Raw genomic sequence first — 21,776 nt, 5'->3', positions numbered from 1 at the left:
AAGTACACGGGTGTTTTCGCATTTCGCCCCCATCGAAATGCGGCCGCCGTGGCCGGGATTCGATCCCGCGACCTCGTGCTCAGCAGCCTAACACCATAGCCACCGAGCAACCACGGCGGGTGAATGCTTCCTTCCGAGCGTCCGACGCGATTACTTTGCCGGCAAGTAAACCATGTCTCCTTACAAAAGATGTCGATTAATCTCCTATTCATGCAGTCCTCGACTCGACTCGATCTTGTCATGATGATTACGCTGACTATGACGAGTGATTGCTCCTCCGGTCAAACGCAATCCTGTGTTGATTTTATAAGAATCGTGACCACTGGCACATATATGAAAGTTAACTCCAGATGCCTCGCAAGGAAACTTGAGAGGCATCCGCACGCTGTTAATTGGGAAACTCGCAACAACATCGCCGTATACTGTGCACTAATTCCACGACGTAAAATGCTTTAGCGTTTGCTAACAGAATAAGTAAGATGTCAGAACAGTTCACAATGCAGTCGATGAATTGAAGGTGCAAAGGTGATGGATATACCACTTTAAATTCCTTTTCCCATTATATGCTGAAATAAACATCCTTGTTTGCTCAGTAGAGGACGCACTGCGATGAACTCGCTCCTGGCATACCTTTCCTACTCTTTATTTTGCAGTCGAACTGACGAAGTTATTGAGGTACAGTCATGGCCTCATGTAAGCACACCACTATAACCCACTGCAGCTACAGTAACGTCTGCCTTCGCCAGCTGTGTGCCTCTCCGCGCTAAGGGAAATTTGTTTTGCGCATTCCTTTATTTCAAAGCAACCGCGCCTCCGTGCCTTAATTTAAATGTCACATGGGTGTTGGGACTTCTGGTTATTGGCGGTTTTTATTTTCTTGTTTTTGTTTGGTTTTTCCTTCCTTCTCCATCTCTCGACCTCAAGTGTGTGCGGAAAACCGTCTCCGGTAATATTGTGAGAAACCATGGAGGAAGGAAAAAAAAACCTCCTCCATGTGAGAAACTCTATATATAGCTCTATCTGTTTCCATTCGCTCCATCCATACACCCATCCATATGGCTCCATTGCTCCATCCATAGAGTTTCTCAGTGAGAAACTCTATGGGGCTCCATCCGCTGTAGCCGCGAATCGAAATCGTGATCGAAACCACGCCGAAACTACTGTAGTACCGAAACTACGGCTGCTGTGCTGCGGCTGCATCTTTGCTACTGCTAATGGCAACTGCCGGTGCGCGTCTGGATGGCTGGAAACTTGCAGTAGCTTATAGTTTACCTGCAATCATTAGTGTACGGCTAACGAATTGAGTGCCTAAATTGTATGTAAAGTCGTCCAGTGTTTTATGCTGCTTAGTTCAATCTGTGGCTCGCTCCTGCTTGCCATGGCAAATATTTGAGGCGTGGGAATTTCAGGGCTTCGTGCTGTAGAGCCGACGTACTGATGTCGTCCCTGCAAAAGCAAATGCTGAAGAACAGGCTGCCTCCCATGCGCCCGAAGCCGTTTTCTAGGTCCATGTGAGTACCTCAGCCTTATGTTTTACTAGATAATGTCACTGCACGCGCGTAAATGCTAAAGAGGTAAGGCCAATAGGTGTTCTGCGCGAATGAAGGATTGGTGCTTTGCTGGAAAACACAGACGGTCAGCGTTTTATTATTCGTTTTGTCTAGGGAAAGAGGAAGGTCTGGAATGCTTCGGAGGGACTACACGCCGTTACCCTGGCGCGACTACTTTTCCGAAGGGCGGTGGGTAAAAACATCAGACAGCGATGTATCCTTTTTGATGTTGGTTTCTTCAAATACAACGGGGAGGGGTGATGCGAGCCTACTCGGGTTTTGCGCAAGCGTTCGCCCCCCCAAATATTGTTTAGCTAAACAATAAGGCGGCTGTATCTGTTGTATCCCTAAAGAGGTAAATTGCACTACGTTCGGGGTAGTAATGATCAATCTTAAACCAACGAGCGCATGTTAATTTTCGCAAGCCACATGGAACTTTAGGACAACGTACGTAGTAAGTTCGTAATTAGTAGCCGCGTACCGAGCCAGCAGAATAAAAACTGCAGTGACATCTGTTGCACCTTTTCCCATGTCTAATCTGTTACTTGAGCTGACATTTAGTGCATTAGAACGTCATCTCTTATTTCAAACAAACATGCTGTAAATGACCTGTTGGGACTGTTTTACAGACATCCATGTGCATTGGAATGGTTCACTTTGCTTCTACTGAATTTGGCATAACGGACTTATTTTGTCTCCGTATGTTATTTTGATGGTTCCTGTTGTATCATGAATAAGCACAGTAATTTCAGGTACACTATTTATGGGTCAGAATAACTGCACACACAAAATTTTTATTGAAGAAGCCTTTATTGAGGCGAGACAGGAACCTACCTATCACAATGTGCTTAGGAAGAGCAACGAATGTCGCATGTTAAAAAAAAAAAAAAGGAAGCACAAAAGAACGTTCAAACCATGGGCTCGGTTAACTCTTGTTAACATTCGATCTGTTCCAATATATAAACTCAGAATCTGATCGATGTTCCGCCATTAAGTCAAGTTGCATAACTGATTTTATAGGTGGCTTGGACGAGGAGGGCAACCCAAAATTTATTATCATTCCTCAGAGCAAGGAAATGCTGCATTGACAGCGACTGGTTTTTACCATAGTGTCTTTGTTGTTTTTATCATATTTAGCTGCCTTACGAATATGTACAAGGGTTGATCCAGAAATAAGGTTCCCATCAATTTTAGAAATAGACAACATTGTTTATTCTCATAGAAATTTATATCATTGGAAAGATGAAACTTTGCTCTATTCTTCTACATAATCGCCATCTTTTTCTACGCATTTTTGTAGACGGTGCTCCAATTTCTGTATCCCAATGTCGTAGAACTCCGCCGCCAACCCGTTGAGGAAATGCTTCACCTTTTCTTTGACTTCATTGTCGCTCCGGAAGCATTGGCCACTCAAATGTTGCTTTAACTTGTGGAACAAGTGATAATCACTAGGGGCAAGGCCTGGACTGTACGGTGGGTGGAGCATGACAGTCCAACCAAAGTTTTTTAAAAGTTCCTGGGTTTGATGAGAGACGTGAGGTCGGGTATTGTCATGAAGCAGCGTTACGCCGGCTGCCAGTCGTCCTCGCCAGTGGTTCTGGATAGCTCGTCTGAGTTTTCTTAGTGTTGCACAATAACTGTCTGATTGTTGTCTTCATTCCATGAAATAGATCAGCAGTATCCCCTTACAATCCCCAAAAGCACTGGCCATGACTTTGCCAGCAGAAGGAGTTTGTTTGAACTTTTTTGCGACTGGTGACTGTGGGTGACGCCACTGTTCGAGATTTTTGTTTCGTCTCTCGTAACAGTGGAGTCCAACAATCCTTTCTTATCTTCTTGACACTTTTGAAGAAATAGTCATGATACCCATAGAGCACAACACTTGTGATACCCCAATTTATCAGTCAAAGCTCTTTCCACTGTACCATAAGAACTCCCAGGAATCTGAGCCACAAGTTCACGGACTGTGATCCTCCTGTTTTGAAAAACTTCACGTTGGACCATCTCGATAACCGCCTCCGAAACTGATGGTCTTCCACTCCGTTCTTCATTGTGGACTTCCTTCCGACCGGCACTAAACTCCCTGCACCACTTTAGGACGCGTTGAACGGACATACACTTGTCGCCATACACCTCTGTCAACTGACGATGAATATCCACAGGTGGAGACCCTTTGGCGTGCAAAAAGCGAATTACGGAACGAACCTTGCACTTGGCGGGATCAACAATGGGAACCTCCATATCGGACGGCTGCTGAGCCGAGAATGATCGGCGCAGCGAAGCGTGGCTGGCGGGAATCGAGAGTTGGTGAACAGCCGCACGCAGCAGTGTTGTCGGATTTTGCCTCGCACTTTCCCGTGTGGCTGGAGCTTTCTGGGAACCTTATCTCTGGATCAACCCTCGTACATAAATGTAGTGCGCAATGTGTGTGTTCAAATGAGCTAAATTTAAAAAGATTCTTTGGTTGCAATATTGTGCTTATTGTGGATTACTTTTGTAAAGGCTGTGCCACCGACTTTGGCTCATTTGGAGGGGTGTTTCACATGTTGGCCTAGATTCATCTAGTCACCTTGTCTCTGAAGTGTCCAAGGTTAATGCGGAGCCCTCCACTATGACATGTTTCATAACTCTTGTGTTGCTTTAGACATTAAACCCCATCAGTAACTCTCCTCGAGTGTCACTAGACCTCCTCTTATCAGTTGTTGCTTTCACAGGTGCCACATTTTTCTTTGGGTTGATTCAGGGACAGTGTTTACGCAAATGAGGAAGATGTGAGGGGGGCCATTTTCTGGAAAATAATCACATTTTTACAGACATTTAAGCCACCTTTTAACATACTAGAGCAGAGGTCAATTCAATTTTATTTTCCAGAACAGGAGTGAACTGGAGTGAATTTTGGGCAAGAAGCTGTCACAGGCGCTTCCCTTGGTCCATTACACGGCGACAGCATTTCGTGATATAGGGAATAGCATAGTATGTGTGAAGAAAAAAAAACACTCACTCGCTCTCCTTCACAAACAAACAAACAAACAAAGGTGAATCAGTTGTACCCAACTGCATTCTGTATATATTTATATAACAATCTATACAAGACGATGAGCAAAACGCGAACAAGGTGAATGCAGGAGCCAACGTTTCAACAAGTGGACTTGTCTTCTTCAAGGCAAGAATCACTCAGGTGATATAAATCTCCAAGAACACTAGTCTTCTAAGTGCTCCCACCTGGCTTGTGAAGCCTGCTTGAAGACAGTACAGACCATGTGCTGACCTTATGACAAATAGACAAATTCGTCGACCTTATGACGAATTTGACGACCTTATGGTGACGACCTTATGGGCTTGAATCCCCGTTGGAATGTGTCTGTTTGTCTGAATTATAACATCTCACTTGAAGAAGTTGTGCCATTTGTATGACCCATTTTTGTAACTTCCTGTGCTGAGGAAACATAGTCCTAGTTAAAGACAATGAAGAAAGAGGAACAAGATGTTTTGACTGCCTCTGATAATCACAAATACTCAATTACCTTGAGTGCAAAATGCTTTGTATACTAGGGCACTGCTACATGCCTATATAAGGCTGATGCAAAATGTGACTGAGCAGTAACATGTGTTCCTTCACATGATCTAATGAAGACTTTCAGGGTCTATACAAAGGGATCCCAAGGACCTCTCCTGCTTCTTCTCCATGGAGGTGGCTACAGTGGCCTCACATGGGCTCTATTTTCGGTCAGTTGGCTTTGCACTCATTTAGCTGTGTCAAATATATTGGTGAAACTGGCTGCTGCTCACAAGTATACGAGAACAACAAAACTCATTCTTGTTTGTTTCAGAATGAAATTTGTCACATCGTGGAATGCCAGATAGCTGCTCTCGACATTAGAGGCCACGGTAAATCACATGCTCAAATTTTGTACAGCTCTGCAAGCACAGTTTAATGGTACAGTTGTAAATACCTATCCTTGATGACACTGTTGTAAACACATTCATGATATTGTGAGAAAGCGAACAGAACAAGAACTGCTTTCTTTGGAGTAAATCATAAAGCTTCCAGAGTGTAGCTGACACAAAGCTTGTGTCTGTTGATACTGGCAAAAAAAAAAAAAAAAAAAAAGGTTCAAGCATCATTGGCACATCTTGTAGTTTCTGGGCAATGTCATCACATAGCTATCTAGTAGAGTGTAGGAATCAAAACCTATGGAGAAATAGGCCACAACAGCAAGTTTAGAAAAACGTGAGCTGCTTTTGTAGTAACCACTACCAATAACAGTGTTTGGGTTATAGGCCTCCTTAAGCTACAAAAACTGAAACAATTATTTCCAGGTGAAACAGTAACATCCAATGAAATGGACTTGTCTGCAGACACACTTTCCAAGTAGGTTGCTTCTCTGTAGCATTTTGTTTGTTGTTGGAGGTGTACATGGCGCACTTCAGTAGAAATGGTCTTTTTGGAATATAGTGCTTATGCAAGAATTCTGTACTTTTGCAGTGATGTAGGCAATGTTTACAATGCAATGTACCCAGATGAGTCTCGTCAACCTCCGGTGGTTCTTATTGGACACAGGTAATGCAGTATTTTTCATGCTCTCCTCTCATTATATTAACTTTGCTTTTAAGATTGCCAAACTGACAGATGAATGATAAATGTTGCTCATTTATGGAATTAGTGCTGGAAAAAACATTGTTAGTATATGCCTTGCTTTACCACGTAGATGGCTGACGTGAAGTTGGGACTCGGACCCTATGTAGTATTGCCTTTCTAACATTTCTCCCACTTAGAAAACTACTTAACGTTTCATTTCAATGGGGAAAGGACAAATACCTTAGTCTATTAGATGTGCTACTTTTTAAAAATGTCAAGTCGTCTTAACTGAGCAGCACAGGCTACCAGAGTCTGAAAGGGGAAATGAAATCACTGCTTTTTAAAAATGATTATAGTATGACTACAAATAGTGCTGTGGCCTTTTGTTTAGTATAGGTGTCTTTTTTCATATTTTTTTGCCTTACTATTTGCACTAAACATTCCGCTCTTCATGGCAGCATGACCTTGAGACCTTATTTTACAAAATAGTTCTTCGTTGCAATAATTTTGTGGGGTTCTTTTTTTCACACTATTTTTCTGCTTAAAAAGAGCAAAAGATGAAGGTGTTGTAAAAGTAGGTGGCAGCATGGGCAGGTTACGTGTAGCTCTTTGGTGCATGGTAACATTGGTCTTTAAAGACAAGATTGACTGTTTGTGCATCTGTGTAGAAATTGTGCTTCTTTTTGGTGAAGCTTGGTCATCTATTGTCATAAAATTTTGTCATAGTTATTTACGTCTTCAGTTGGCAGGAGCACTCTCATTCTCATTGACAGCTTGTGTTGAGCTAGCCACATGTGTGCTGGTTCTTCAGCACAGTAGCTAAAGAAGCAGTGAAGTGTTCTTGTTCAAATAATGTGAATCATCAGTGATGGTGACACAGTAAACATGCTTGTGGGTTGTGTTATGTTATGCAGCATGGGTGGAGCGGTAGCTGTTCATGCTGCCTACAAGGGTGTCATCCCCAACTTGATCGGCCTCATCGTCATTGATGTTGTAGAAGGTCAGTGCCTCACTGCTAGCCCGTGAAGTAGTTGGACATGCCACTAGTGTGGCATGTGCGGTTTCTTTTCCTAACCATTGTTGTTACAAATGGTGACTACATGTATGCAATAATGACATTGTAATCACTATTCAGGGTGAACTCAATGTATGAGTGCTACTTTTTACCTTATTTATGTATTTATACAGTTACAAACATAGTTTTTAGAATGTTGCCTTATGTTCAATATTATGGCTTAGCCATTGATAAAAAGTGTCTTGTAAGTCTAGTATTCATGCTCACTTCTTATATTCTTTGCAGGCACTGCCTTGGAAGCACTTCAAAACATGCAATCATTTCTACGGGGAAGGCCTTCTTCATTCAAGTCCCTGGAATATGCGATAGAGTGGTGGTAAGGCATCTCTCAAATCTCAAAACTGAGGCTGGTAGTGTTTGCAGTTTACTCTGCTGTAGTCAGTGCTTTGAAAGGGAAAGAAAATTTTCACTTTAATAGTGATTGCTGCACATATATGCATGGTTGAAGCAGCTCCACAGCGTTCTAAGGTTGTAAAGTGGGCACGAAGCTCTTACTGTGGTAGTGTAAAGCTATTGTAAAGCTTGGTCAGAAATCCATTAGCCAGGCAGCACTCAGCTTTGCTACACATGACTGTTATGTTAGCGTGGTTCATCTGGCTTAGCTTTTCTGTTACAGGTCTACATTTAGGCCTGAGTACATCATTATAAATGCCCTTTCAGTCACTGTATTGAGGATAACATACTGTCTCTGTTTGTTACTCAGTGGCATGAACTAATTGAGTGCTGTTTCTTGCTTTTTCTCATGCCATGATTCACTACACCATGCTCTGAAAGTATAGGCAAATTAGAATGTCACCTTATGTAATTTTTCCATGTTTAGAACAAGCTGTAGCCAGCATCCTTCCCTTTTTTTCTGTAAATGAACAAGATTTGTTTTTCAGTTCAAGTCATTAATATGTTTTATGCAGTGTTCGTAGTGGCCAAGTGCGCAACTTGGAGTCTGCCCGAGTCTCCATGCCAAGTCAACTAAAAAAGTGAGTTATGGCATAATGCTTCTCTTTGTGGTGTGTCACATCATCTGAGAAAGACACTGATAAATAAATTGAATATAGATGTCAAATAAAGTTATTTAAAAACAGCATAAATATCTAGTAAGTAACCTTGCCATCACAATGTCACTGGATCAGCTTTATTTAACTAACCACAGCTCTGGGTGGCAATCCAATTAAAAAAGCACCACTGCAGCCATTTTGTGGTTTTTAGCATGTTACAATTATGCGTTCCTTTATCATTAGCTGAAGTGAATTGCAATCACTGCCTAATCTACACCATCGCTTCGGGCTTGACATGTCTATGACTACGTTACTTGCTGCCTTCTTTGTTTTCTTTGTTTTATACCTTTTTTTAATCTTTTGCCTCACTCCCCTCTGTAATACCTTGTGGTCTTGAGGGTATAATAAATGAAATGAAGGGACAGACAACCACTTAGAACACGAATCAAAATAAACCCGTTGATGGAATGATTCCATATCGTAGTGGTTGAAACGAGCCATGTTTTTCTCATTAAACATGGATTTATATCTTTAATTCATCACAAAAAGTCACGAAAATGACCCTTGGTGCCCCACGCAGCAAAAACAAGATACAGCATAAGAGGTCCACCACGTGTCCTTCTAGCGTGCGCGGTTCTTGGTCTATTTGTCTTTGGTTCTTGGTCTATTAGTATTGAAATACAGTATACATTTTATTATTATAAGTTTTTCCTGACTTACAATGTGCGGATAAGCCTTCGTTTGTAGTGAGCAGAAAAGTAGCGCTGCCTTCGCCTTCATTTTGGATGAGTTGACTCGGCTCATCTACCGAGAGAATGACGACGACGGAGGCCAGCAAGCCATGACTTAGGCATGTACTTGGGGGAAAAGCATGGTACAAATATAAGAAATGTCTGTAGAACAATGCGAACTTATTGCACCAGCTTTTTATTTTCAAAAATGGTTGAAGAGGTCAAATTGTAGTTGATAACCCACAGTTACACTCACTTCTGTGAACGCAGAACAATGGGCGGCTTTCACAATTTGCGAGGCGGGCTATCGGCATCATTCTCACTTCTCAGCATTCCTGGAAGAGGGACTCTTACTTTTTTAGAGGCTGCTCAGATTGAAAAATTCTGTTTACTAAATATACATGTGCTTTTGGAAGTAGCCACTGCAGATATAAACACTATCAATGGTGAGCTTTGCGTTGCAGCATAAAAAACTAGGTCTTGAAAGTCGGTTGTCAGTCCCTTTAAGAAAGGTGGACATTTTGGAACCATGTATGAGTTCCTTATCCACTCATTCCTTGATCATCATTAGTTCTTTCTGCTTATGGCCTTTTGAGCCTGTTGTGCTGGTGTACTTTAAGTAGGGTTGAGCTCTAGATTTGCTGTGAGCAGATTAAGTTCAAGTGGTTTTCTACTGTTGTTCAGGGTGCCTAGAAATGTGGGAAACAGACAGAACTTAAAATCTCATTTATGACAAAGTTCGGGCCTCATACCAATGAGCTTGCTATCAGTTGATAGAAATAGTTCGAAAACATTTCATTAGGTATGCATCTTCTTCTTATTTCTATTTCAGAATGTTCAACTCAATTTGCAGAGGGTTTTACCATTCTTTTCGAAGGTATTTTATTCACTGCAATTTACTAACCCCTTCCTTCTGTTTTCTTTTTTGAATAAAATAAGCACTACTCCTTACTATTCAAACTGGATTAAGTCATTTTTATTTTTTAACATGCTTACTAGAGAGAGATAGCATTGGGCAACATAGTGTGAGCCCGTGTCGATATAAAACAAAGTTCTGTTTCACTCAGGGAATTTTGCAAAAGCACTCGGGGAAAACCTGGAAAACTCAGGGAATTTGGAAATGTCAACTTGGTAGACACACTGCAGACAGTAGCTGCTGACTGACCTGTAGTGCTCACGACACATGCAGGTGCCCATGGTGGGCCTTGGCGGAAGTTCTTTGCAAGGTCATTGTCTCCCACATTCGGCGTTTAAGAAGAACGGCACCCTCTGTTGGCATGCAGCTTCTGCTGTCTCAGCAGGACTGAAGTGTGTAAACTTGGGCGAAGAACATCCAAAGGTGTCTTGAACATCCTTCCCATGAGCACTTCACATGGTGCTCTACCAGTAACCTCATGTGGTATGATTCTGTAATGAAATAAGAACCTTGAAATTTGTGTTTGAAAGGATCCACAACCACTCTTCTCGATCTTGTTCTTGACAGCCTGTACAACATGCTCTGCCGCACCATTGGAAGCTGGATGGTAGGGCAGTACAAGCATGCGACATATCCCATTCCGTGTCAAGAATTCCAAGTATTGCTCACTTGCAAAGGTGGGTCCATTATCAGACACGATGACATCCAACAGTCCATGCTGCGCAAATGCTATCCGCAATGCTGTGATGATGCATCCGCTGATGTTGATGCCACTGGACAGACTTTGACCCATTTTGAATAGGCATCAACAATGATGAGAAACATTTGTCCCAAGAATGGGCCCCCAAAGCCAACGTGAATCCTTGACCAAGGCCTCTGTGGAAATGGCCAGGGTGTGTGCTGAATGTGTTGAGGTGTGCAGCGGTCAGCTTGGCATGTAGCGCAACCCTCTACACTCTTGACGATGTCACCATCAATTCCCAGACACCAGACATGGCTTCTGGCAATCGACTTTCTTTTCTCAATGCCAGGATGCCCAGCATGAAGAAGAGTGAGGACTTTGCCTTGCAGAGATATTGGGATGACAACTCTGGAACCCCACAGCAAGCAACCTTCATGGAGGCTGAGTTCACTGCTCCTTGCTGTGAATGGATTGCCCTCTGGTCCAACTGGAAGACCTTCTCCTCGCAGGAGAGCAAGAACTACGTGACTGAGGAGTGGATCATTTCTTGCAGCTTGTACTTCAACAGCTGGTGGCAAGAGTCCCAGCTATGCTTGTTGAAGCACGAAGATTTGGGCAGGTGCTGGCAGATCAATGCTATTTGTTGGCAGCGGTAACCTACTGAGGGCATCAGCATGACCCAAGTCCAGACTAGGCTTGTACACAAGCTTTTACTTGTAAGCAGAAAGTTTCAATGCCCATCTGACTAGTCGTGGTGAAGCTTGCATAGGAACGTGCTTATCAGCTCTCAACAATCCCAGTAATGGTTTATTATCCGTATAAGCAGCGAAAGAAATGCTCTACAGGTACTGGTGGAACTTTTCAATGCCGAATACGAAGGCTAGTGCCTCTTTGTCAATTTGGCTGTAGTTTTGCTCTGCACAAGACAAACTTCTGGATGCAAAGGCAATGGGCAGTTCTCAACCATCAGCTTCTCGATGTGGCAAAACTGTGCCAATCCCATATGGAGATGTATCACAACTGAGACACAGTGGTTTCTCTGGATCAAAATGTACCAGGACAGGAGCTGAAGCCACAGACTGCTTCACGGTAGTGAATGCATCTTCTTGCTCTTTTCCCCACACCCATTTTTTCTCATTCATGAGAAGCAAATGAAGAGGGTAGAGGTGTCCAGAAATGTTTGGAAGGAAGCGCCTGTAGAAATTAACAAGCCCCAGAAAGCTTTGGAGTTCCTTGACGTCATGGGGTGTAGGTGCGTGAAGGACTGCAGGTACCTCACTCAAGCTTGGAGATGGCCCTTCTTTGCTTATGATGTGCCCTGGGTACTCCACCTGTAACACAAAAAAAAGTGACACTTGTCGAACTTCAGCTTGAGTCCAACATCACGAAGTCGAGACAGAACAGCACTGAGGTTGCGAAGGTGCTCTGAATCATTCAGGCCAGTGACAAGAATGTCATCAAAATATACTGCAACATGCGGCAGTCCTCGAAGAAGGTTCTCCATTTCTCTTTGGAACAAGGCTGGTGCAGATGAAACGCCAAGAGGAAGATGTGTATACTGAAATAGCCCCATATGTGTGCAAATAGTAACAGACTTCCTAGAGTCTTCATCAAGAGCTATTTGCCGCTAGGCATCCCTCGAATCCAGTTTGGTGAACTTTTCACCCCTTGACAGCATGGCCCATAGGTCCTCAATTCTCAGAATTGGGTACTTTTCCAACATAGCAACAGAATTAACAGTAATCTTGAAATCTCTACAAATTCTGACGTGGCTATCCTTCTTAGCCACTGGAACAATAGGCACAGCCCAATTTGATGTGGCAACTGGCTTAAAAATGCCCTCCATATGTAGGTGCTGAAGCTTTTGTGACACCCCATCCTTCAGGGCAAAAGGCAGGGAATGTGGCTTGAAAAACTTGAGTACTGCATCTTGCAGAACATGAATTGTGGCTTTTGGGTCCTTGAAAGTTCCAAGGCTCTGGTCAAATACCTCAGGAATTGCTTGAATAACGTCCTTAACATCAGAAGCAGCATGAACATCTGCTTCTCGGGCAGCAATGTCAATGCCCAGTTCTTGAATCCAATTGCGACCTAGCAGTGTTGGTGAACCTTCCCTAGTAAGGAACAAAGGTAGGACAGCTTTTCCGTCACGAAACTGCACTGCAACATCTGCTTTGCCTTCAACTTGTGTGAGCTCACTCAAGTAGATCCGTAGAAACACATCCGATGGCATGACAGTCACCGACTGTAGTAGCTCCTGCAGATGTTTTTTTGCAATGACAGAATCGCTCAAACTGGTGTTCAGCTCCATACGGAGTGGCTTGCTGCAAACGCTGACAGTCACGGTGAAGGGTGGTGAAGACACGAAAGTGTCGACTGGTCGCATGTCATACACCTCGGCAGGTGCATTGTTTTCAACAGGGTTGGCTTGTCGCTTTCCACTTGTTTTATCAGCTGGAGGTGCAAATCCGTGTAGCTTTGTAGACTTGCCCTTCCTCGATGATGCGTGTTTTCTCTTTGAGCTGCACACTCAAGCAATGTGTCCCTGCTTTCAGCAGTAGTTGCACGTAGTGCTGTTGTGCTTGCACTTGGTCGCAAGGTGTTCCTCCCTGCAGCGGTAGCATGAGACATGCCCCTTTGATGCCACAATCTTATGCGAAGGAAATGAACATCTGCTGGAACCGGCTATCTAGCCAGCATCTTTCTTCGCAGCTTCCATGGCAAGTGCAGTTTTCACAGCGTCTTTGTACTTAAGGTCTGCTTTCTCGAGCAGCCTCATCTGCACAGCTGTGGCATTCATGCCGCACATGATACGGTCCCGCAACATATTGCCAAGCTCAGTTCCAAAGTTGCAATATTTTGTGAGACTTTTTATTGATGCCACGAAGTTACTGACTGACTCGCCCTCCGCGCAAATACGCGTGTTGAACCTAGAATGCTGAACAACAGCAGATGGTTTGGAGCACTAATGGTCACCCAGAACGGAAATAATTTCTTGCAAGGTCTTGTCTTGTGGCTGGGCAGGCTTAACGAGATCCCAACTGACTTCTTTTTTTTCTGCTGCACTGTCATTGGTGATGAAGAAAGCTTCAAAGCATTCAACATGACAGGGCCACGCATCTCCATCTCCTCCATCAAATGCTTCGAGGTTTCCGAACATTGGCATGATACAGTTCTGTTCACTGAATTCACTAGACAAACGAGGCACTCACGTGCGTAGAAGTGGGTGTGGAAGGACGACACACTTGAAGAAACTTTAATGCTTTTTCCGTCATCGCCGCTTGTTACGAGTGTAGCCGAGCAGTTCCTAGGGGTGGACCGACTCTGCAGTCGCCATCAACAGTTACGCCCCATGAACAGAAACCAACGACATGTACTGCAGCACGGCCGTACACTCAGGATCGTGCTTGCAACTGCTCCCGTGTTCTTTATTTTCTCCGCCTTTACAGGGTAGCACAAGTGCTGCCATGCAATGGACAGCCATCTAAAATGAAACTGTAACAGAAAACCTTGGAAAGTCAGAGATTGTGAACAAGGTGATTTGCTGAATATTCTGGTAATGTTTGTAGGTAACAGTAGAGATTTTATACAGATCCTGGTGGACTCTTTTGATAGTCTGGAAAATAAAGCTGTCTTGATTTATTTTTCAAATTATTTTGACAGATAAATTGATAAACAGTTAAAGCTTTCTTTCTGACCTTCTTTAGTCTGCCACATAATTCTGCCAATTTATATGCGTAGTATATTGTGGTCCAATTGACAAAAGTGCCCAACTGTGTTGTAGGGCCCGAGAAGAGGCCAGGATGCTAGTAATGCAGTGTACAAAAATTAGCGTCTCGATCGAAGAGTCAATCATTTACCCAATTATTTACCCAAGTATGGGAGGGACCACAGACTAATATCTATAATAAGTAGCTTGATAATAAACTTTAATATCTGTGGCACATAGATACATTGCAAGTGACAGCAAGAAACAAAAAGGTAACGACAAATGGCAAGTGCAGTGTGCATTGTTGGACATTGACTGTTTAGTTGATGTATACAAATAAAGAGATTTTCTGTTTAAATTGAACAGGAATATTTGTAATCAACTGGCTTTAAATTTCAAATTGGATACTGAATATTTGTTTTTTCTTTACTTTTTATTGAAGTTGAGAAATGCATTTCACGTTAAAACAGACTATTTCAGAAATACTTTGTAGCAAAAAGTACTTCAACGCATTCAGCAGAAGTGAAGTCATTGGCATTCTGAGAGAACGCCTGGTATCCTCGTTGCGGTGCTCCCACTGCTTCTTCAATGCCTTGCAATGCGAAGGCTATGGCAGAGCAGGGTGATACCCACAGCACTCCGCCTACTGAATGTCACCACAGTGCACAGTTCAACTTTCATTTTGAATTTCCACGTGGGCACCACTACTTCCAATTTTGGTGCCTATGACGTGCCAAACTCGGAGGCTGTTTCTAAGTTTACGGTTGAGTTTACAGTGTCTCATCTATTTGCTGTGCTACAGTGTACTAGATAGCTACGTGTGGCTATTCTCGCACCAAGTGACATGAGTAATGTTTCCTTTCGCACCTTATCTCTACGTCAATCACACAATTTCCAAGGGTCGAACAAATTGCATCTTTATGTTTGCTCCTGCAAGTACGTCGGTAGCGCGCACATCAATTAAGTGATAGGTGCCGCACTGCGGACTCGCGCTGAATTCCTAACGTAACGAGCTTTGACCATGATGGCGATGCACCTCAAGGGTGTACAACTCTGAAAGCAGACAAGTGTCTGATGGTGGTGCTCGGGCCTTGAGTCACGTCACCCCCAGGTACTAATCAGAGCATGTTGTTTCTCCCAGCGAACTCAGCAAGCATGCTCATTGCGGCACCCCACTGCAGACATTGCTACATGCAACTGTAATAGCTAACAATCTGCACAGCAGAGCTGGAGTGCACGCTCGCGCTCATGGGCTCCAGTCTCACCATGCTACGTGGTGCGGACCAGCTTTCTGCGTCAGCTTGACCAAAAAATAGTAGCCACATCCAAATTGTGCATGATGCCCAACAGCTCAACACAAAATGAAGTCTGCAAAGGCCTCTAGCCAGGAGCAGCCAGGAGTGCATGCACGCTGGCTAGCATACATCTGGTCTGACCCTAAGTTTCACGTGATTCGAGGCTAGTAGAGTGTTCACATCTAATAGAAATTAGCAAGACTCAATGACTGCGACATTGATAAACAGTGTGGCCAAAGTTTCTTTCCTCCCCGCAGGGGCGTCTGCGCTAGCAGGCGTTTGGTGTGTTGCGACACCACGTACCCGAGCACACGAGGGTTGGATTCTCCCGCGTGTAGCCGTGCGCGGCTTAGCCGCGCACGGCTAAGTTTCCAGGGAAAAGGGGATCCTGGGAGTTGAGCCGATGCTGGGAGTTGTACCTTTAAGGCCCCCCGGCGGAGGCAACACACCTCTTTGGCCTCTGCTTCACGTAGACGGCACCCCCGAACTGACCCACCCGGGGGAAATCGGCAGTCGCCTTTTCCTGTCCTCCTCTCCAATCTTCGTCTTTCTCTCTTGCCTTTTTCATCTTTCCTGTCTTCTCATCACTTCTCCTCACTTCCTAGTTTCCCGGCGGCAAGGGTTAACCTTGTGTAGCTAGCCAGCCTTGGTTATGCTGTATTTGGTTATAGCAGCGATGTACGGCTGGCGTTGGCAGGGTTTCTCTAGCAGGAACTTCTGTCACGTCCCCCTGTTGGCCTCCATGGTGGGTGGTCGGCATCGCGGCCGAAAACCCAACATTACTTATGGAACATGCTTTTCCTAAACTACCTGATCGCCCTCAGAAATGAGGGCGCACCGAAGAAGTTTTTTCAGTTTTTCGGACGACAAGTCCACAATTTTCCTCGTTTTCATGTCATCCACGCAGAAAAACCAGCTAAACAAGTGCGAACAATCTCCCCGTTCCTTGTATCTAAGTCTCTTACTGAAGTTTTTGGTCCAGGATATAAGGTGTCGAGGATGGCTAGCGGTGACCTCCTCTTTAAGCTCCGCGATCAGAAGCAATTTGAGAAACTGCCTCAGCTAGCATCATTTGGGGAGACCCAAGTAGTAGTAACCCCGCACCGCACAATGAATACCTCCCGCGGCGTTGTCTCGGACGATGATTTGCTGGAGCTCACTGAGGCTGAGCTCTTGGAGGGCTTCAGTGAACAAAATGTTATAAATGTCAAAAGAATTAAGATGAGGCGAGATGGTAAAGAACTTGCGACCAAACACCTAATACTCACCTTCAATTCAAGTGTCCTGCCCGAGTCAATCGAGGCCGGGTACACCAAGCTCCGTGTAAGACCGTGGTGGTGGTAACAACTTTATTGAGACTCTGCTCAGTGATGACCTGGCAGGCCCGAGTCCTAGAATGGCCCCTCACGAGGAGCGACCCTTTCGGCCCAGGCAATGAGGGCTTTTTGTACTTTTTCTTCCGGCGTTCTGAGCAGCTCTTCCCACGTCTGTTGTGAGGGAGCTGGCAGGAGCGACCTGGGAGGGGGTAAGCCCTCGCACCCCAAAAGAATATGATTTTGGGTAGCCAATGTTTGATTTGTGCAATTTTGACATATTGGGTTCCATTGCCCGTTGGTAATTATGGCTAGCCAATGTGGGTTGGGGAACGATTTAGTTTGGATTCGACGCAGGATCGAGGCTTGCGCTCGCGTGAGGCTTGCGTTTGGAGGCGGGTAAATTCGCCTTTTTTGCTTGTAATAGTTTGTTATTTCCTGGTATGTCGTCGGTGCCTCATCCATGGGATCCGAGACTGAGGGGCACATCTCCCGGTTGATTAGACCTCGGGCTACCCAGTGCGCCTCCTCATTCCCTTGATTCCCCGAATGGGCAGGGACCCATACGAGTTCGACAGTGTTTTCATTATTAAAGTCCCGTAGGACTCGCGCTGCACAGACGCCTATGCTGCTTCTCGAAAAGTTGACTATTGCCCTTTTGGAGTCGCTTATGATAGTTTGCACGGAGGGATTCATGATGGCCAAAGCAATGGCAGTCTCTTCCGCTTCCACGGTGGACGCTGTTTTTATGGTCGCGGCGTTGAGGATACTTCCCTCTCCGGTCACGACGCTCACTACGTAAGTTTGGTGATTTTGCTTTGCTGCATCGACATAAGCGGTGTGCTGGTTGCTTTGGTACCTTTCCTGAAGGGCCTTGGCTCTGGCAGACCGCCTCTTGTCGTGTCTCCCAGAGAGCATGTTCTTGGGTAATGGTTTTATAACCAAACGGCTTTTGACCGCACCGAGTAATGGTGTTCTTCCTGCTGAATTCATAAAGGGATTCAGCCCGAGTTTACTTAGAATAACTCTGCCAGTTGCGGTGCGGGAGAGTCGTTCACGTTGGGCTGTTTTATGGGCCTCCACGAGTTCGTCTAGGGTATTGTATATACCTAGCTCAAGTAATCGTTCAGTGTTCGCATACCTCGGGAGACCAAGGGCAGCTTTATGAGCTGTGCGAATGACGCTGTTAACCTTTTCCTTGTCAGAAAGGCGTAGGTAGTAGTAAGGGAAGGAATACACGACGCGACTGATCAGGAAAGCCTGCGTCAAATGGCAGATATCAGCCTCCTTCATACCGCGGTGTCGTGTGGCTACTCGTCTGATTAGGCCACATATTTGGCGGGCTGTCGTCCGTAATCGGACAATCGCCTCAGAATTTTGGGTGTTATGTTGAATTACATGCCAAATCCCCTCCGATGTTTCAAGTGCCAGCGTTTTGGCCACAGTACGCAGAGCTGCCGAGGCCGCCAAACTTGCGCGAAATGCAGCGCGCATGAACGCTCCTCTGAAGCTTGTGAGAATCCACTGTGTAAATTGTGATGGCGAGCATGCCGCATACTCGCGGTCATGCCCGTCTTGAAAGAAAGAAAAAGAAATAGTAACAATCAAAGTAAAAGGAAACATGTCATTCAAAGAGGCACGCAGGCGGGTTGCATACCTTCCTAAGGCCAGCTTTGCCGAAGTGGCACGTCAGGGGGCAGCGTCACAACGGCCTCCGGCGGCTGTTCGACTCACAAGCCGTGAGTCGGCAGCTACGCCATCTGCCCCCGCGGCGGTTGCAGCTAGCGCTGCTCCGCCAACCCAGCAAACGGGGCCATCAACCCCGAAGGTGGGCGCAGCCGAGGCTGCCCCAACCTCCGAGGCCCCTTCCAGCGCTGGCAATGGCCAGCGCAGCCAAATCCCTCAGGGAGCCCCATCGACCTCCGGGCTGGTGGGCGCAGGGGTCTTGCCTTCCGGGGCAGGACTCTCTCGGAAAACCTCTCGCTCGCAAGAGCGCTTGCCCGGCGTCTCACATGAGGCAATGGACACTACACCTATCCTCAAGGCGCACCAAACGCCTAAGGAGCGCCGAGACTCGCTCAAACGCTTCAAAAAGGGCAGAACCCCTGTTACAGGGCCTCGAAAGGGCTCTGTAATCTAAGGCATCCTTTCCATTTCCGTAAACACAGAACCAATTTTCTTTAAATATGGATACACAAATCATCCAATGGAATGTCAGAGGTCTTCTCAGGAATCTTGATGATGTGCAAGAGATTACACACAAACACAATCCAAAAGTGCTGTGTCTACAGGAAACACACCTAAAATCACAACACACAAACTTTCTCCGACAGCATGTTACTTTTCGCAAAGATCGCGATGATGCAATCGCATCATCGGGAGGTGTTGCAGTTGTAATCCAAAAGAGCATAGCATGTCAACATTTACAGCTATGAACGGCCCTTGAAGCAGTGGTGGTTCGAGTTGTTTTGCTAAACAAACTTATCACTATTTGCTCGATTTATATACCCCCACACTACAAACTAAGCAAACATGAATTTCAGTCCTTAATAGATGAATTGCCCGAACCTTATGTTGTACTTGGGGATTTCAATGCGCACAACTGCCTGTGGGGCGACTCCCGTATAGATGCGCGAGGTCGTCTTGTTGAACAGTTCCTTTTCTCTCCTGGTGCATGCGTGCTGAATAAGAAGGCACCCACATATTATTCTCTCGCCAACAGAACATTTTCTTCAATTGACCTCAGCCTAGTTTCCCCGTGTATACTGCCTGAACTCGAATGGGAAGTTATGAACAATCCTTATGGGAGCGACCACTTCCCCATACTGATAAGAACATCTAAAGAAAACCAATATCCTCCACAAGCTCCTAGGTGGAAGATAGACACAGCCGACTGGCAGAAATTTCGAACTCTCTCTAGCATCTCATGGGCTGACATGTCTTCTTTAGAAATTGATGCTGCTGTGGATTATCTTACAGCATTCATAATAGATACCGCATCAAAATGCATATCCGAAGTAAGTGGTTTGGCATGCAAACCACGTGTACCGTGGTGGAACAGCGAATGTCGGACCGCCCGTAAGAATCAGAATAAGGCGTGGGGGTTGCTGCGCGCTTCTCCCACCGCTGAGAATCTTGTCAACTTTAAAAAAATAAAGTCCCAAGGCAGGCGAACCCGCCGACAGGCCAGAAGAGAAAGTTGGCACAAGTTTCTATCGAGTATTAACTCGTTTAGAGATGAGGCCAAAGCCTGGAACAGGGTTAAAAGGATTAGAGGGTGCCAAACATATTCACTCCCCCTGGTAAACACACAGGGCGATACACTGCAAGACCAGGCAGACTTACTTGGGGAATATTTTGAGAGCGTGTCAAGTCCAACAAATTATACACAATCCTTTCTCAAATACAAACAAACAGAAGAACGTAAGCGATTAACAAGAAAAGGTCGAGAGAATGAGCCTTACAACCGTCCTTTTTGTATTGCCGAATTGAGAGCTGCCTTGAGCGCATGCAACAGCTCCGCACCAGGATCTGATAGAATCATGTATGAAATGCTCAAAAACTTACACAATGACACGCAGGTTACACTACTCACACTTTTCAACACCATTTGGGATGCAGGGTACCTTCCAACCGCATGGAAGGAAGCCATTGTGGTCCCTGTTTTCAAACAAGGCAAGGACCCTTCCTCAGTGGCAAGTTACCGCCCGATAGCCCTCACAAGTTGCATTTGTAAGGTGTTTGAAAAAATGATTAATCGGCGAATCATTCATTTCCTTGAACTGAGCAAAATCCTTGATCCCTATCAGTGCGGTTTCCGAGAAGGGCGCTCCACAACTGGCCATCTTGTACGTGTAGAAGCAAATATCCGGGACGCATTTGTACACAAACAATTCTTCTTATCCATATTCCTCGATATCGAGAAGGCGTACGATACGACGTGGCGTTACAGAATCTTAAGAGACTTGTCAGAAATGGGCATCCATGGTAATATGCTAAACCTAATAGAAAGCTATCTGTCCAGTCGTTCCTTCCGGGTAAAAGTTGGTAATGTACTTTCGCGTCCTTTTACGCAAGAAACAGGTGTACCCCAAGGAGGCGTGCTCAGCTGCACACTCTTCATCGTGAAGATGAACACGCTTCGCGCTTCATTACCACCGGCAATCTTTTATTCTGTCTACGTGGACGACATACAAATAGCTTTCAAATCTTGTAACCTCGCAGTCTGCGAGAGACAGGTACAGCATGGCCTGAACAAAATCTCAATGTGGGCAGACAAGAATGGATTTAAGATCAATCCTAACAAAAGCTCTTGCGTTCTTTTCACAAGAAAGAGAGGCCTGGTTCCGGATCCTTCCTTAGAACTGTGTGGACAACGAATACCTATCAGCAAAGAGCACAAGTTCCTAGGTATCATACTTGACTACAGACTCACTTTCATTCCACACATCAAATATCTGAAAGAAAAATTTCTAAAAACAATGAACTTAATGAAACTTCTATACCAGACTACATGGGGTAGTGACGGGAAGTGTTTAATGAACCTATACAAGAGCCTAATTCGGTCTCGATTGGATTATGGTGCTGTAGTATATAACTCTGCCGCCCCAAGCGCACTGAAGATGCTAGACCCAGTCCACCATCTAGGAATCCGACTGGCCACTGGTGCTTTCAGAACGAGTCCCATACAAAGTCTATATGTAGAATCAAATGAGTGGTCACTTCATCTGCAGAGAACATACATCAGCCAAACATATTTTCTGAAAGTCCACTCAAATCCTCAACATCCGTGTTTTAATACTGTTAATGACATGACATATGCTACACTCCTTCGCAATCGTCCCTCCGTAAGACAGCCTTTCTCGCTGCGTGTGAGGGAGCTTAGTGAAGAAATGCATGTTCCACTCCTCGAGCTTCGCCTAATGCATCCAGCG

At 45.0% G+C, this 21,776-nt stretch overlaps 1 protein-coding gene across 2 annotated transcripts in view; it reads left to right on the top strand.

Annotated features, from left to right (window-relative positions):
• The first annotated feature begins 1,034 nt into the window (after positions 1-1,034).
• Positions 1,035-21,776, top strand: part of LOC142578672 (protein phosphatase methylesterase 1) — a 42,145-nt gene continuing 21,403 nt past the window's right edge. The window contains exons 1-10 of one of the 2 annotated variants that reach the window (XM_075688138.1): positions 1,035-1,511; positions 1,665-1,764; positions 5,184-5,276; positions 5,381-5,438; positions 5,871-5,922; positions 6,037-6,111; positions 7,044-7,129; positions 7,430-7,520; positions 8,113-8,178; positions 9,760-9,804. In XM_075688138.1, coding sequence (XP_075544253.1) covers positions 1,438-1,511; positions 1,665-1,764; positions 5,184-5,276; positions 5,381-5,438; positions 5,871-5,922; positions 6,037-6,111; positions 7,044-7,129; positions 7,430-7,520; positions 8,113-8,178; positions 9,760-9,804 — 740 coding nt within the window. In that variant the 5' untranslated portion in view covers positions 1,035-1,437. The remainder of the gene's footprint in view (positions 1,512-1,664; positions 1,765-5,183; positions 5,277-5,380; positions 5,439-5,870; positions 5,923-6,036; positions 6,112-7,043; positions 7,130-7,429; positions 7,521-8,112; positions 8,179-9,759; positions 9,805-21,776) is intronic. The other variant, XM_075688139.1, reaches the window with a different exon arrangement.

This window comes from Dermacentor variabilis, chromosome 4 (genome assembly GCF_050947875.1).
Source record: "Dermacentor variabilis isolate Ectoservices chromosome 4, ASM5094787v1, whole genome shotgun sequence".
In the NCBI taxonomy this organism is placed as follows: Eukaryota; Metazoa; Arthropoda; class Arachnida; order Ixodida; family Ixodidae; genus Dermacentor; species Dermacentor variabilis.
The sequence above is the reverse complement of the archived record's forward strand: the minus strand, read 5'-3'. Positions and strand labels throughout refer to the sequence as shown.